This window comes from Chlamydotis macqueenii, chromosome 20 (genome assembly GCF_036417535.1).
Source record: "Chlamydotis macqueenii isolate bChlMac1 chromosome 20, bChlMac1.mat, whole genome shotgun sequence".
Lineage (NCBI taxonomy): Eukaryota > Metazoa > Chordata > Aves > Otidiformes > Otididae > Chlamydotis > Chlamydotis macqueenii.
In genome coordinates, this window is record NC_141575.1 from 6,740,644 (window position 1) to 6,757,935 (window position 17,292).

Sequence of the window (17,292 nt, forward strand, 5' to 3'; positions counted from 1 at the left end):
CAGTAGGTGTTACAGGCACACAAGCAACTGTAGCATTCAAAGACAAATGAAAGGTAAATTATGTTTGAAGTAAAGCGGCTGCAAAGCTAGTGATTCAGGCTGATTAGAGGGTCTGTGCACAGCCCTAACAGAAGACGATTAAAGACTTGGTCATTTTTAGGCATTTAGCCTTAAAATTTTAATTGCACTATTCAAATAAGAGCAGCTGAATTGCCTATCTGAATTTGGTGCCTTTATGTACAAGGTGTTTTTTTGGCATTGCTTTGTTTTTAATATCACCACAGACCTTTGATGAAACTATGCGGGGCTGGCAAGGACTGCGCTCTGCTGAGACACTCGAGAAAGCAAATTACCTTGACTGCATTGCAGAAACGCAGAGTTTACAGGTAACCTGACACTACATCATTAACACCAGCATTTTCCATTCCCATTTGTTACCTTGTCATTGTAATTTTAATTGTTAATAAAATGTTAATAAACGTTTACATGACTATCACTTCCAAATAAATTCTAGTTGCTTGTGTCAGCCAGCTGAAGTCTGGTCCATACATCCTATTTCTGTTACCACCACTGAATGGAAAAGAAACACAGACAAATAAATAGTTACACCACAAAAAAACAAGGATTATAAATTTGTGCAAGTGGACGGAACAGGAACCAAAGCCCACTTCAAATACATAATGGTTTACAAGGTAAATCTCACCGTGGTTGATTTTTAGATGCTATAAGTAAAAAGATACTGTTCAAGCACTTTTCAAAACAAAAATCTCTTCAAAAATTAATCCACATCAAAACCCAATCATACGGAACTATAACAACTATAAGATGTTCACACACCATGCATCACAGACAGAAATTAGGAAATTCAAAGTATTAAAGGAAAGGCAGATCAGACTCAACGCTGAGGTGCAAATAAAGCACCTGCTATATAGAACAAACTCAATTTAATGGCTTTTTGTTACAAATAGGTCATTGCAATAAAGGCAGGCAAGTATGGTGATGACACTTCATGCATTATATAAAAATACCTGGACTTTGACTTTACGAAACGATGACAACATGATGGAGGAATGTAGAGTCTAAAAGGGAGGGGGAAATCAAGATAACATTCAACTAATGACTAGCATAAGGACATGGCTTAATTATTTTTTTTTCTAAATACATATTCCGTCATAGCACACGTTTCGTTCTATCCTTCTGGTTCTTTGCCACATACAACAATGTCGTGTTATTGTTACGCAATCTATTGCGAGCAACAGACCTCCCCATGCAAAAAAGGTTACAAATATCAAGAGGAACAATTACTTAATTTGGTATGTATTAACCTTTCCAGTTAATTTAAAAAAACAAACAAAAAAAACCTACCACGACCTGAAGGTCAAAACAGAAAATAAAGAAAGTTATCTGGACTTGGCAAATGATGCTTTTTGCTACAGTGTAATCAAGAAGGGTGGCTTAATTTAAAGACACAAATTCAATAAGAAGGTTTTGAATATAAATATCTATGATGATTTCTACTCTCAATTACCATAGTAAAAAACCAGACAAGCAGCAGTTGTGACAGAAGGTATTTTTTGAGATGGCTAATTATGCAGCTGTTAAGTGTCTCTAACCCACTGAATTTTTAACTGAAAATTCTCTTGCCTCCCGTAACCCTACATTTTCCCCATGAGTACGCTGCAACCGCTGAAGGAGTTCATGGACAACTGCAGTTATGCGCCTTTGTGCCTGCTGAAGCTAGGGCATAGCTCTCGTGGCATTTGCATAGCTTAACGTGTGTCAGTTGCAGCAGGGGGAAGGCAGCTGGCCGCTCCGTTTGATCCACGGTCAGCTACGGGAGCACAATGCTGGACTACGCTTGGCGGTCTCCATCAACGGCATCTGCAGTCTGCTCCACCCCATTTTTCTGCTGCCTACACTCCAGGGATAAATGGAAAAAACAAACTCCCACACTATACTAACATGCAGCAGAGAAAAGGGAGGAATTCATATTATTTCCTCCAACACAGGGGAAGCAATCAGTTGTCCCTCAAAAGCAATGTATTTATGAATAAAACAATTACAACCCCATAAATACATTAAATAGATAAAAATAAGGCAAATATATTAAGTTGTTTGCATTAAATTATTGCAGTTATAAATGTAATAGTTGAGAAATAGGAATTTCACACCAAGAGATACCACCCTATCTCAAGGGATTTAAGGTTGCTCTTACCTTTCTGCCATGCAGGGGAGAAACATGTAAAAAACACTTAAAAGACAATCTTTGACACTCAACGTTTTTGTTATTGTTGCCACCTTTTTTTTTACTTATTAAAAAAACCCCAACCACAAACACATTTGCTAATTTCATTAACTATGGATCTCATAGAAGCCTAACATCTAAATCTGATTTTAAAATAAAATTTATATTTCAATCTCACCAGTACAGATGTATTTTTTTTCCAACAGGAATGAAAATAAATTACTTCTTGTGAACAACGTAATCTGCTATCTTGGTTCAAGTATTTTCCACAGCTTAACAACTCCATTGCTACAGTTACAGATCCTGCACACAATGCAGCAGAAAGCATCCAATTTTCTATCTTTTCTTCATTATTTTCTCTGCACAACTTCTAAGTATGGACAAACGAAGATTTCACAGAAGGACTCATTGCTAGTTGCATTTAAATGCGCAAAAATCACACAGTAGGATTTATTACTTGTTTTGAACAAATCTGAAACCCTGACCAAGGCCTTTCAGTGAATACAGTAATCAGAATCTTCTGGCACTTGGCTGAAAACAAAATGCCAAAAGAAAATGGATTACTTCTTTTCCAGAAAGATATAGAACCATTTCAGGCTGCGTTGGTTTTTTGCCCTTTTTTTTCCCTCCCTAATGTCTTCACTCGCCATCTCCAGACAACTGTTCTTCAAAACCTATTTAAATATGTATGAAAGACTGCTCAATAGTCACGTACACTTTAGACTGGAACATGTAGCTGTTTTATGACAAAATAGCTACTAAAAACGCTAAACAGGCAACACAGACCTACTGAAAAAATGTACAGTGATAGTTATGCTTTCCCTTAAATATCTGGGCAAACGATTGCCCTATTGGTACATATTTATGACCTAGCAACGTAGATTTGTGTCATTGTAACCAGATAAGGTGTATGTAGGCAACAAATGGAGAAACCACTGACTGTCATTACTTTGATTTATGTTACATTTTAAGAAAAAGTTAACCAGGGGAGGAACAAATCCTGATTCTTTTATGAAATAAACCATAGCACTTGCCCTATATACCAAAATGACACATATGCAAAAGGAACACAGGTTGGGAGGATTTCTTTTAAATGTCTTCCTGCTTGGGCAGACAGCTGTGTTGTGCAAGCTATTCGCGCGTCCGTCATTTCACAGAGACACCCAGCTCCCCGAGGAAAGGGTTCTCCAGCCATCCCCGCACGCCCGGCCCCTCCATCGCTCCCCTTTCCTCCCTCCCCTCACACACGCTCTTCGCTGCATCTCCTGACCTTGGACAGGGCTGGGCTGCCGAGGGAAGCCATTGCTGTGCAGTGAATCCCCTCCGCCCGGCTACCGCAGAGCGCCGGGCTCCCCCTCTCCCCCGCTCCAGCATTTCTCCTCGGGGCGGGGCGGCTGGGTTCTCCCGCAAACCTTACCGGACAGGGCTGAAGGGGAGGGCGGGGACGGGGGGAACCTCTCACCGTGCCCGCAGGGACGGAGATCCGCTGTCACTGTTATTTACTCGCCCGTTTATCCCCTCCCCAGAGCGCTGAATGAAATTCCTGCCGCGGGTCGAGGCTACCAGGGCGGATCCCGCCGCTCCTTGCCCGCCTGCCCTTTATCCGCGCCGCGCCCGGGGCTGCTCCCCCGCCCTTCCCTCCCCTCCCCTCTCCCGGGGGCCGCGGACAGACGCCGAGCGCCGCCGCGGCCCTGCTCTGCGGCTGCCCGCGATAAAAAAAAAAAAAAAAAAAAAACAAACCAACAAAAAAAACCCCACGGCAACAGCCGCAGCCGCCGGGGAGAGCGAGAGGCAGCCGAGGCGCCGCGGGGAGCCCCCGGGGGCAGGGCCGGCCTCAGCCTCACCCGCGGCTGAGGGGAGCGCGCACCCGTACACCTGTCTCCCGCAGCGGCGGGAGGCGGAGCGGGTGCAGGGAGGCCCCTCTATCTACCCGAGCGGGGTGGGATGAAGGCGAACGCGCTGCCCCCCCCTCCCCCGCCTCACCGGCTCGGTGCGCAGACCCCCTCCGCCGCCTCCGCGCCCTCCGCCACGGACGCCGCGCGCCGCCTGCGCCCGCCTTTTTATAAGGCGGCCCGGAGGTGACGTCAGCGCCGCAGAGCGGTCTCCCGGCCGGCGGAAAGGGCCGAAGGACTTCGGAAAGAATCGGGAACCAGGGTGGGGGAGAGGGCCCCACCCCCTCGAGCTTGGCAGGCGAACTGCTGGAGCAGCGCATGCGGGAGAGGGCCGAGGGGTTCCGGAAAGTGCCGAGCGATTGCGGAAAGAGCCGAGAGTGGGGGCGGCGTGCCCGGAGGGCGTGTGTGCCGCCTCAGCGGTGGCGGGGCGTTGGGCTTTTGGCCGTTGCTTTAGCGCCCTTGTCCGACACGAAAAAAAAAATTACAAGATTACATCGAGAATCAGTTAAAATGTCCGTGCAGCATGGCGGCACCTGGGTGTTCAGCCCCCTTCTCCTCAGCCAGGGTCAGGCTGGGCTCTCGCAGGCCAGGGTGACAGGTTTTGCAATTTAAAACAGGCCCGACTCAAAGCAGCAGCCTCATTAGTTTTACATTATTAAAAATAGGTACGGGGAGGGCTGTCTTTCTGAAGCACCACGCAGTGTCACCATCACAGAGAAGCCTGGCAAGGACAGAGCATCAAAAGGCTGCAAATGCTTGTCAAGAGAAATCTATTTTTGAGAAGCCGATGCATAAATTCAAAGGAAAATGAGCCTTTAGTATAAACTAGGTATTTAAAATAGACGTGGCAAAGTTCTACGCTTAAAAAAAAAAAGAAAAAAAGAAAAGAAATTAGACATTAAAGACGCTTGGTAAGGCAGCAGGAACTTTATAGGATGAAAGTGGTGAGTGGGTTTGAGTGATTTTTGAGTTAATAACATTTTCTTTTATTAAAGTACTTAAATGAAAAAAGCACACCGGCAGTGCCATTCACCGCAGCCCGTGGGACGGCCTGGAACTACTGTCTCCAAGGAACAGAATGACTCACAGCAATTTTGATGCATCTCATCCTGAGTGCACAGTATTTTCACATCTGAGATGCTCCCCTTTGTGCTATTTGATACAAATACGCATATGAAAATACCATGAATACAGGAATAAGACCTTATTTGCACTGCATCTTCATAACACCAAATGGCTAACAACCAAAACTGCTAAAATGACAAAAATAAAAAAAGAGAATAGCATAATACAAGTCAACCATCAGTTCAAGCAGTAGATGTAACCTTAAGCTATATCTAAAAATAAGTATTGATTTATTATGACTCTTACAAGTTTTTTAAACAGTATGTAAGTACCTGGATGTCTTTTACTGAGGCAGAAAAGGATACTATGTTATTTATAAAAATATACACTCCTCCCCCCACACCCCCCCAAATGCTAGAAAACCCTAGCACCTGTCAGCAAAAAATAAGAAAGCTATTGTATCTTATATCTACATCATCAAATCACTCCTCGTGTTTTGGCACAGGAAGACAATTGTTTCTAACAGACAGTACCAATTACTATCTTGGCAAAGTGTGTCTCCAACATAATTGTAGATATGCAAGACGTAATTAAAACATCTCCACTCAGTATTAAAAAAAGCAAACGTTTTCAAGTATACTGACAAAAGTTGTATCGCTTCAGTGTTATTGGTAAAAGGATACGAGGACATTTCCAGTACCCTAAAACAACAAATGGTAACACTAGTCTAAAGAATTCCAGAGTCAGTTTACAAAATATATAAACCAAACAAATTTAACTTATTTACCAGTCAATTTTAAAGCCAATGTTAAAGGTTTGAAAGGCCACAATTCCAAAGCACATTACAAACTTTTCTCAGAAATCTCAAGAGCTATACAAAAATCAAATTTAGATTCTCATACGGCCTCAACCCCGCTTTCGACAGCTTCAAATCTCAGTGCTTCTAGGCAGAAAAAAAACCAAATGTAGTAAAAAAAACAAAAAAAAAAAAGTAATTTTAACTTGCAACAGTATATTGCAAAAATGAAGCACTAGCTTCTAGAACTCAGAAGCAAATTTTCTCATCTTAGAGGCCACCAAAATAGTTCAAGGACAGTACACCATAAACCAGACAAACCTCCCGTCACTCTGATCTCCCATACTATCTCCTGTATTCACCAAAGAGCTTAGATTTTCTTGACCATCCCTCTTCTATAGAAAAAACAAACTGCATCAGCTTCAGTTTAAAAAGAAAAAAAATAAATCAAACTTTAATATTAATTTAAACAGATTTCTAGAATCAACTCTTCTCAGAATAATCCCCCATTGGAACAGAAGTATTACAGTACTTGACACACAAAATACTGTAACATTGATAAGGAAAAAATCCATTTACATAAAAAGAGCTCTTATAAAATGCACCTCACCTTAGGTAATCCAAGCACATCATTTCCTCCTCAAATGATGGCACAACATCAGTAGAAGTGCTAGAATGAATGCATCATTTTGCCTTTTTTTTTTTTTTTTAATAAGAAAATAGATTATTCAGCTTCCATCCACCTGATGGATAACGGACACTGAAATTCTGTAGTTTCAGGAACTCTGCTCTTTCTCCATGAGGTAATTTTATCCATGCAAACATTTTAAAACAGTGAGTTTACCTCTCTTAAAGTGAGAGCACTGCTTCTTGAAACGAAGTTACATTCCACAGAGATAAGTGTCAACACTGCCAGGCCAAACGCCTTTACCAGTCTCACTGTAGTACGAAGGTGTTGACACAAACAGGATGCAAGTATGTCATCGTAATTAAAATTGAATTATAAAACACAGATGTAATAAATACAAAAATAAAGTTCTAGTGGTAAGTTTCAGAGATTGGTTACTATGTGAAGACTTCATAAAGCTGTGAGGTATTTTCAGTTCCATGAACAGAGTAGCACCGTGCAAATTTTCAGTGCAAGAGTCTTTAATCTTTGAAGGCCAGAGGTCACTAGGATACTGTATTTAAAACATCTTCCGCATGTTTAAACATATGAATGAAAAGTCTTATTGTATAATAAGTTATGGAAAATTAAGGACTTATAAAAATCCAAAGCAAAGCAGAACTTCCCATTATTTGCAACAAATGAAACACAAGTTTGTTCTGCCCAACATAAATCTTGATGAATTAAACATTAACAGGTTGATGGAATATCTTCTCCTCATTCCTCTATATGCAAAATATATTTATTTGCTTTTACATGCAAACAGGAAGCCGGGTCTGAAAGCACTGACATCCAGGTGGAAAGAAGTAATTTATGATTTCCAAAAGGAAGATGTCAGAGCACCCTTTGGTAATGGAATTTCCTTCTTCTGTAGACATTCCTAGAGGAGAGAGAAAGACAAAGAACAAATGAAAAAGCGTGTGTATCTTAATTTGCCATCTCCTCTCGGAATTTAGATGGCTCTTACTGCACACATTCAAAACATTGCTAATAAAATGTACCAAAATTAATTTTGAAATCAAAGTACGAACTCCAAAGCTATCATATTTTAATATCATAATTTAAGTCAACATTCACAAACCAATTTAAATCATCAACTATTTTACAGTTTTGCAAGCTTTCTTTAAAAAAAAAAAGCAGAATATAACGCTAAACAAACGCTAGAGAGAATGGTTCAAAATGTCTACTTCCTCACGTCTAATCAGGACAACAGATAAAAATAAGCAAACCACTGAGAAAACAGCTGTTATAGAAATGACTCAGCAGAATCCTCCTCAACCCCTACATCTCCTCTGACTGCACCTAGTCTCACTGAGCTTCATTTAAAATCAAATTACATTGTCACTGAGAAAAATTTGATGTGAGGTAAGAAAGAAGTGAGATGTTTGACATCATAACTATCATTAAGATAATGCAGTAACCGAAAAGTTACAAAATATGGGTTACATCATAGCGACAGGTCTGGACTATCAGGTGTGCTGCAAGCAGCGCCACCCTCATTATCAAAATGATGGATATATCGAACGAAGGGAAAAAAATCCAAAAACAAAACTGGGAGGGGAAAAAAAAAAAAAAAAAAAAAGCTTTACCTCCAAGAATTTCTTTAAACGCGTTAAAGAGCCCATCTGTATAGAGCTGGTAATTGCTTCAATTCTGCAAAAATAACAGCATGTTTCAAAATCTACTTCGGCAGTTGGGTTTGATTTACAAGTGGGTGGGGAGTGAATGGCAGAGATTGGAAAAGACGGACAAGTCATTTAAGAGCAAACACTCACAAAGTAAAAACAAGGATTATTTCACATTCCTAACCAAAGAGATCATACCTTGGGATATAGTCTTCTCGGATAAGCAACATAATTTTCCAGAACTGAGCTTGGTATCGTTTCATGAGAGCGTTGCCACACACCTATGGTACAGAAACCCACAAAGAACATGTTCCAGACTAGCACGACAACTTCAGTGAACCTGTTCAATATCAATCACTTAATATTTTATCCAGACATTTAAAGAAATACACCTACAAGAAAACAAGCAAATCCTCTAAATGCCATTACTGCTAGCACACTTTTTTCTTCTTGACTGTGCGGTGGCCACCAACACCAATTTCACATTACTCTTCCTCTCACTCCAGCCTCCCTCCAAAAATAACACCCTTCCCTAATACCATTTGCTAAAGGCACACGGTGGTCATTTCCCCACCTCACCTCCTGCAATGTGGATTCCTCAGCTTTCTTCGTGCAGTCAGTTTACAGGACACACATTCCTCAGACTTCACCACTACCAACAGAATCCCCGTGCTGTACTTCACTTCGTACTTTACTTTCTCATTTCTACTATTAAAGTTCTTTAGAAGGCATTTGACAGGCAGAAGCTGCTTGCGTTCAACAGCATTTGTCTCCCCTGACTTCAGCCTTTAACTCTGGCTCTTATTTAGCACAGGCCTATATCCAGGATTAATATGCATCAGGCTCTGTCCTTTCCAACCTGAAAAACCCATCCTGTTTTATGAATCGATTCACCTGGAAAGGCCACTGGGCCTCACTGCGTGTATGAGCTGATGCCAAGTGTTTAGCAGACCTTATTCTTATAGGACCACGCAACTATTTTTAAAAATACCTGGAACCTTAAACAGGACCAACAACAGAAGCTGCATGTATAAAAACTTCAGTTTTTACATCATTCAGCTCCAAAGCTACATATGCAAGAACCTGAAAATATTCACATTCCTTTCCGAAGTAATAAGGACAAGTTAAAAAAACCTGCTCTTAAAATCACAGTGAACCTCACCTCAACAAACCCTTCAGAAAATAAAACACCACAAATTTAGAGCTTTTACCTTCCCAGTAATTTACATCACCTACCTCCAGAAAAACAAGAAGTAGTGTAGCTGTCACATCTGCCAGAGGCTCCATATTCAACATCTGAGCAAGCCAGCGCCATCCATGGTCCAGCCCATGAGGATGTGGCTATAAAGCAACAACAAAGCTATGCAACACTTCCTTTACGACTCGCAAAATGCTACTATTAAAACAAGCAGTTTTCTGATTTACTTTCTTCTTTAAAATGTTATTTTACAATAGCCTAACATAAACTTGATCATTATGAAAATATAAAGAAAGGAAGCAAAGGTCTACACGACAAATTACTTTGCGTTGCTTTGTTGATTATTGTTATGACCACCTCCCTTCAAATATATTATGAGGCGATTTAAGTTCGGCACACCTTAACTACAAATCCAGTTTATAATACATTTAACAGACTCTTGGGATAGTGCCATACACACATACCCCTTGTTTGTTTCCGTAAGGCCACCGAACTTGGATGATAACAGCATAAAGACAAATCAGTCCTGACATCCGTTTAAGAAAATGATCTTGCTCTTCCACCTTGGAATCCTTAACTTGATATCCAAGTATCCTAAGTATGAGAAGATGTTCCAGTATTAGTACAGCAAAATACATGTAGAATATTTAGGTTCTGTACTGGATATTTCAGCTATGGCTATCAGCTGTTCTTTGAGAAGGACAAGGAAGAAGCAGAAGAGCTTCCAAAGCTGAAGGACACAGCATCCTCAGGGAAAAGGGTCAGGGGAGCTGTACGCTTGTGAATGACTCTCCAGAGTCCATGCCAGCACATCACAGTGCCTACGTAATCAGAGATGGGGAAAAGTGGACTTCACTCAGAAGAATACACTCTTCACCCTTGCAGGGTTCATGCTGCAGAAGTCCAGTAATAACCTTACCTCTGATACTCTTCCATAGAAGTCCCCTCTTTCAATGCAGGGTAAAATGGCACAGAATAGGGGCACTTTTTGTGCAGATGAGCTAAAAAGAGCTCTCCAACTCGAGGGTGTGTTTCCCAGATTCCCGAGGCCACCACAGCAATTGGGAAAGCTGCATCACGGTGAGCAGCTATTTCTTCTTCTCCTTGATTCTGGAGAGGGAGAAGGAAAGTCAGTCTCCAGCCCTTCAAGCCATTTCTCAGACCAAAAAATAATCCTATTTTTTTGTGTGTGTGTAATTAGCCTCCACTAAACGATCCTAGTGTTTCCATGGCTATGTAGCCAACCACAGAAAAGCTGATAAAGCCCCATGTCCTCAGCTCCCACAGAGGATGACAATAAGCTTTGGCTCAGGGCAGAAAAAAGGGGTTAGCAAGTACAGGCACAAAGTGCAAGGCTGCACAGATATTTCATCTCCAAATAATAATTCTCAAAGGTTTACAAATCAGTTACTGTTTTACGCCATGGGCTAATTTTCACATATATTTGTCACTGCAGGGACAAAAGAAAGTTCTAACAGCCTAAATTTACCAAATAAAGCCTAGAAAAAATACTGCCAACTCCAAAAAGCAACTTAAACAATGACACTTAAATTCATGTGAGGTGGTAACTACACAGCATGGACAGAAGTTTGCCTCTTGGGCCTTAGCCTTCCCCCCTCAAATTCTACCAAGATGTAAGGTTTTGGGCATATATACAGTTTTGTGAGACATCATAAATTAACTATCAACCTGTTTTCCACTAACACTGTACCTAACTAGTTCAGAATATCTAACATGTAAGCCTGCAACGTAAAATAGTTCTTCCTCCTAGAAGAGATAAAATAGGGGAGTAGAGGGAAAGAGGAAAGTAAGTTCTTTCACTTTTTTTTTTCTAAATCCAAAAAGCACTTTCTCTAATTAATAGGAACATTAACATATGCAAAATAAACACCTAGTAATTTTGTTCTTAGTAGCTGAAGACAGAGGACAGGCTCCAAAAGAACTTAAAGCACTAGCTACGTTTGTCACCCCAATAAAGAGAACACTTTCTCACCACAAATTTCTCCGCAAGTTTGTAATAAACAAAATCCAGAGCCTGCGGATGCTGAGTCACTGATACAGTTCGCCCTCCAGTCTGGACAGACTTTCCAGAGAGCAGGTTATTGATCTTGTCAAATACCTCTCTCAGCTGAGAGCCTGCAAATATACAAGGAATGTATGGAGACAGAAGATTAGGAAACAGCAGAGAAGCCTTAGTCAGACCACATCAACTTCACAAGAACTAGGCCTACATCCTGATGGGCAAGGCATCTCAAACTGCATGGTTGCTACATGTGATGACAGAAACTGAATCATGATGAAGCAAGATGCCTCTGAGGGAAGCAACAGACCTCAAAACATAAGCGAACACTGTGCCGCAAAATCTTGGACTGCACGCATACCAGCTTGCTGCCGTAAAATAATTACAGAAACATCGGATACGTTGTGTCAAATAAAATCTTTACAGCAAAAGGCATTTCTGTTGGATTGGGTTCTCGGCATTTTGCTGACCTGCTATGGTAGAGATCTGGCTCACAGGGATCGTAGCTGCTTTCTGCAAGTCTGCTTTTATCCTCTTAACCTGCAGAACAAACAAACAAGTTCAAAAACCTTTACAGACAAGCAAACTACTACGACAGTTTGGATGAGCAGACTGTTAATAGAGGCTGCTAAGTTCGGAATTACTTTTTTTAATGAAAGCTGTCCTAGATCCCCTAGAAATTAAGACAATAAGTCTTCAGCAATATTAATCATTTGTTCATACCTCATTGTTGTCTTTGCAGTTGCTGATTTCACTGAAAGAAGCAACGCACTGCTCAGCAGCATCTTGAAGCTGCTGGTACCACTGCACGATACTTTCTTCTGCCTTAAGCTGAAGTCCTGATATTAATAAATAAATAAATAAATAAATAAATAAAGCAGAAGACTAAGACAGACCCAAAGCTCTAGAAAAGTCTTAAGAAAACTTTTTTAAAAAAAATGCAAGGAACTAACAGCTGCATGAGTGCTTTTTTACCAGAATTTAGTTTAGAAACTTACGTTCATAAATGAACTACAAGTTTGCAAGCCTACAGGAGTCCTCCTTCTTCAGCTTAATAGCTTATATATGCAGGATATCTGAATTTAACTTACTCTCAAGGAAGCCATTTCAGTGGTTTGTCCTTGGGCGGTCATATAATGCATGACCCATCTACACTCACAAGAAGGCAAAATGTTATTCTCTGATGCTCCGATATACGGCATACTGTCTAGGAAGAGCAGGTTTTGCTCCAGTTAACACAGTCAATTTATGCTACATGTTTCATTTCAGATGTTTGCTGCCAGCAGTCCTATACCCATTTTGCTAGTTATGTTAAAAGTAAAGGCTACCAGAAGGTATGCGATCCCAACAATAAGATTCCAAAGTAGCATTTCCCCTAACAGGAAAAGGGTGTGTAAGGAAGGACAAAAACAAACCCTAACCAACCTTCCTTCTGCTGCTTTCCCCCTGACTGCTGTGCAGGGGCAGGAGTCTGCACCTTCATCTGCTCTTTTTCCAGTAACTCTTTCTGCTTTTGTCTCTCTTCCTCTTCATCTCTCTTCCTTTTTTCTTCGACAGCTGCAGCGATTTCTTGCTGCATGTTGGATATCAACCCTCGCATCTCCTGCAGTGCCCGTTCAGTGTTGGCCACATCTACTTGAGTAGGGAAACCTCTCTGTCAAGAAACAGAGGAGGTAACATAGCATCAATCTTTTGTTCCACTACCTGCAGGCCAATGGCAAGAGCAAGGAACTTTTGAAGCATTAGCCTTCAGATAATTTTGGAGCCAACTACACATTTTATCCTCTTTGGTGAAAATATCTTTTTCTTCTTTACTTGTACATAACATTGGTCATAACATTTGTAAATACTGTTAGTCCATGGCTAGATCTCATACGATCTTGGACAACAAAAAATAATAAAACACACTTTGCCAAGTGTAAAGGAACCCCAATGCAAAGCCTACACAGCTTCCTCTGCAGAAAGCCAGCGGTGACGAGTTGAAACAGAGAATTAGCCTTATTATAGTGTTTTATTTTCCAAGGTTTGTATCCCACCTTCACATAGTGAAAAAAAATTCCAAGGATACCTAGTTACTGCAAAAAGGCTTATGAGTATAGAATCATAACATGTTCAAGTATTTAACAGTTTATGAAGCATTTCACTTCCATGGTTGTCTCAAAAAGGAACTTTACAGCATCAAGTGTTTAATATTCAATCTTTCTCCTGTAGAAATCCTCATGCATTTTTATAAGTAATTTCCAAGAGAATAGCTAAAGTGCCAGAAAAAATAATTATCCTTTTAAATCAGATGCTTTATAGGATTTTATGTCACATTTATGTGACATCTTATTTATTGGCCTCATGACAAGCTGCCTTTGAAGACAGCTACAGGAAGCTTTACGGAGGAATGACAACCAAAGTTAAGAACAACTCTAGAGCCTCTACCTCGCTTGTGGTGCGGATGAGTCCGGACACCAGCCCACAGATCTGGTTGCCACGATTACTGTATGCAGAAAGATCAATTCTTGGCAAGTCTTTGTGTCTATAATTGGGATCAATCTGCTGGTTAAGCTGCAGCACTTCCTCCTGGATGGAATAAAGGCGACGCAATCTTTCTTGGCCCTCCTCCTTACGCATACGCTCCAGCTCTTCCTGACGCTGCCTCTGCTGCTCTGCCTCACGCAGTTTTAGGTTTAACACCTTGGGAGAAAAAGACACAAAAATATTTAAATAACTCGAGCTTTACAGGTCCTTCCTGGTCTGATGACTCTGGCTTTACAGGTCCTTCCTGCTCCTACAACATATGTGCCTTTGCTGCATTTCCCCAACAACGCAGCAGGTGTCTAGGACAGCGCCAGAAAATACATTCTTACTCCAGGGGTGCCATGTAAATACAAATAAATCAATCTGTCTTTCCAGTTCCCACCTAGCAGTCACTGTCTTTCATAAAAGACAACTCTGACAAGTCTCAGACCTTTGCTCTGTGTCGGTGTTCTTCCTTCAACTTCTCTTGCTGTCCCTGAGCCTCCTTTGAGCTACAATACATGCAAAGACAGAAAAACTGTATTCAAGACATGCACAAGACAAAATACAAACACACAGCAAGTTACTTTTAAAATAAGCCAAGCTAAAGGAACTTTAACTGCTAGAAATACAGTCTTTTTCTAACCAGTGCAATCTCAACAGTAGCAAGATATCTACTTGGAAAAACAAACAATAACAGGATAATTAATGGTAAGAAAAGCAGCAGCTGAGATTTTCAAGCACGGATGACTAGCATGGAATTGTCAGGAACAAGAATTAATCCCCACTTTAACTAAATACTATAATATTTTATGGATACCAGAGCTAATCTCACCTCTTCTCCATTACTTCTCGCAAATCTTGGAATTCCTGATGCTGCTTTAGCTCCTTCAGTTCATCAAAGCGCTTCAGTTGTTCACTTGCCAGTTCGTACACTGCCCTCACCATCTGCTCTTGCTGCTCCTGCCTTTGCCTTAGCCTCTCCTGCAGGTTGCAGAGAGGCAGAAGCACCACAATGTAGTAATCACCGGAATTTGAACAGAAGAAAATACAAATGAAATTGCCCAAAGTGGGCCAACATGGTCTACTTGGGGTTATCCTAAACCTTAGAGAGTAAGGTTTAGGATAACTTACTGTCCTGCTACTTTTAGCAGATCATTGTTACATCTGGTTATGTAGCTCTCCTCTGATTCACATACACCCTCAAGAGCTTTTTGTTGTTCTTGTACCTTTCCTTTCAACCTATGTATCTCTTCATACATCCGAATGCAGCCTTCGACTTCTGTAAGTTTAGATGGCAGGATGGCTGGAAAGATTTCTTGATCCATTTCCAGCAGACTGAAATCTTCATTTCCCTGTGTGGTCAGCATAGAAGCAAAATCAGTGACTGAACACAGTATGAGCAACTCATGGAGGAAACCAGGTAAATCAAGTCTCCTAAATTGCACATCATTTGTAGAGAAACAGACAAAGGAATCAACCGATGTAAAACTTTTTAGAGCACTTATATACCCCAGTAGTGTAGCCTCACCACTTTGAGTATCCTCCACCACCTACATGAGGTTGGAATAATTACTTTTCCCAATCACTAACATTGGGAGCAGAGATACCAAGAGCCTGTAGGACATTCACAAAGGCTAACTGTCACCTAGGAAGGCTAGACAGACTCCTCACGTTCTCTTTAGATTCAGTGAAGATGTTACACTGGAAGAAGTCAAGACAGGTTTATACTTTGAATCATTCTTCAAGGAGTCTTCAGACTGTCTCTTCTAGCTTTGATTAGATCTTGCTGCTCCATTAAGATGTTTTTGTCACAATATATTTCTTAAATCTAAACAGGGCCAAAACTTTGCTGCTCAGCATCATTGTTACGTGGTCATCATTTAAAGCACAGCAACACACTGGTTTTCTTTTCAGGTGCTTCATCACCTTTATTACCTCCACAAGTCAATTGCTCATTGCCCAGCTTCCTACCCTTTTGCCTCGTAAAAGGGAGCCATAACACATCTCAGTTGTTTCAAGACTCCAGAGAACCCAAGGCGGAACTCACGGGCTCTTACTACAACAGGCCTGATCCTACTCTGTGACCTTCCCTCCAAGCGGATGAGCCCCATGCTGCTAATCCATACACCTATGGGTAGCTCCAACTGATTTTCCTCAGTTATGGTGAAAAAATAAGTTTACTTTTGGCCTGCTATGAAAAATTATGCTATGAAAATCTTGTTAATACCCTTTTTATCACCAACTGTTTATCCCACAAAAAGTTGAAACTAAGCATGTTTCCCCCCCAAATTAACAGAGCACAAACTAATCTTTATCAGACAATTTAAGGCAGCAAGTTAACATATTTTTTTTTCTTACAGCTGCTCACGTATGGATTATAATCAGAGTTACCTTTGTTTCACTTGGCTCTAGAGATGAAGGTGGGGAAGAGCCTTGGCAGCTAGCAGGCATGATCTTCTCCAGAGAAGACGAGTGATTTCTGAGGGGAGTGGATTCTTTAGGCGTTGAACTTCCAGAAGGTGTGATTTCTCTGTCTGACTGCCCAACTACTCTGTCTAGCACCCAGCCAGAATAAGGGGACAGCTCAAGAGGAGACATGCACCCTTCCAAGATATCCTACAGAGAAAACATTTTCCATGAATGCAAAACACATCAAGAAAGCCATGAAACACGAACACACATTGAAAACATTTGCACAGGACAGCAGGTGCTTTATAATCGTGGCTCAGTACCCCATTTATCCATTTCTTCCGCTGTCTTTTCAACACTTTTTCTGGGCTCCCCGACTTTTGCAGGACAGCCACGCTTGAACCTTCTCCTGTAACGCCTCCTCCTCCTCCCCAAACCCCGCACGATTTAGCCAGGACCCGACCTGCTGGAAGGGGAGCCGGGGGGCCCAGCCGCCGACGCACAAGGAGCGGGCAGCAAAGATACCACAGGACGATTTATATATTTCAAGTTCTGACTGTTAATGAAGGAAGGAGTCGATGTAGCGATGTTCCACCGCCGAGGGCCCCGTCGCGGATCCTCCCCCTCAGCCGCCCACAGGACGCGCGGAGCCCCCCCCCCCCCCACCACCTTCCCGAGCAAAGCGGGGCCGCCGCGGCCCGGGAGCTCCCCGCCGCCCGCCGGGAGCGAGCCCTCACCTCATCCTGGAGCCAGTGGCGGCAGTACCGCAGCCGGCCCTTGCTGGAGGTGCGCAGGGCGTCCAGAGTCTCCCAGCGGAGCTGCCGCGCCTCCATAGCAACCTGCTCCGCCGCCCCGCTAACGGCCGAT

The 17,292-nt window shown here is 41.8% G+C and overlaps 2 protein-coding genes across 2 annotated transcripts in view; one reads left to right on the plus strand and one right to left on the minus strand.

Annotated features, from left to right (window-relative positions):
- DYNC2I2 (dynein 2 intermediate chain 2) overlaps positions 1 to 17,292 on the plus strand; it is a 122,976-nt gene that overhangs the window by 55,005 nt on the left and 50,679 nt on the right. The window lies entirely within an intron of this gene.
- Positions 7,385 to 17,291, minus strand: GLE1 (GLE1 RNA export mediator). The gene is made up of 16 exons (XM_086764016.1): positions 17,163 to 17,291; positions 16,408 to 16,632; positions 15,243 to 15,368; positions 14,849 to 14,997; positions 14,465 to 14,525; positions 13,936 to 14,190; positions 12,934 to 13,162; positions 12,232 to 12,347; positions 11,979 to 12,048; positions 11,482 to 11,624; positions 10,408 to 10,598; positions 9,953 to 10,082; positions 9,527 to 9,631; positions 8,489 to 8,571; positions 8,255 to 8,318; positions 7,385 to 7,545 (listed from the first exon to the last, which is right to left on the minus strand). The coding sequence occupies exons 1-16, from the start codon at positions 17,256 to 17,258 to the stop codon at positions 7,477 to 7,479; spliced, it is 2,112 nt and encodes a 703-aa protein (XP_086620142.1). The 5' UTR covers positions 17,259 to 17,291; the 3' UTR covers positions 7,385 to 7,476.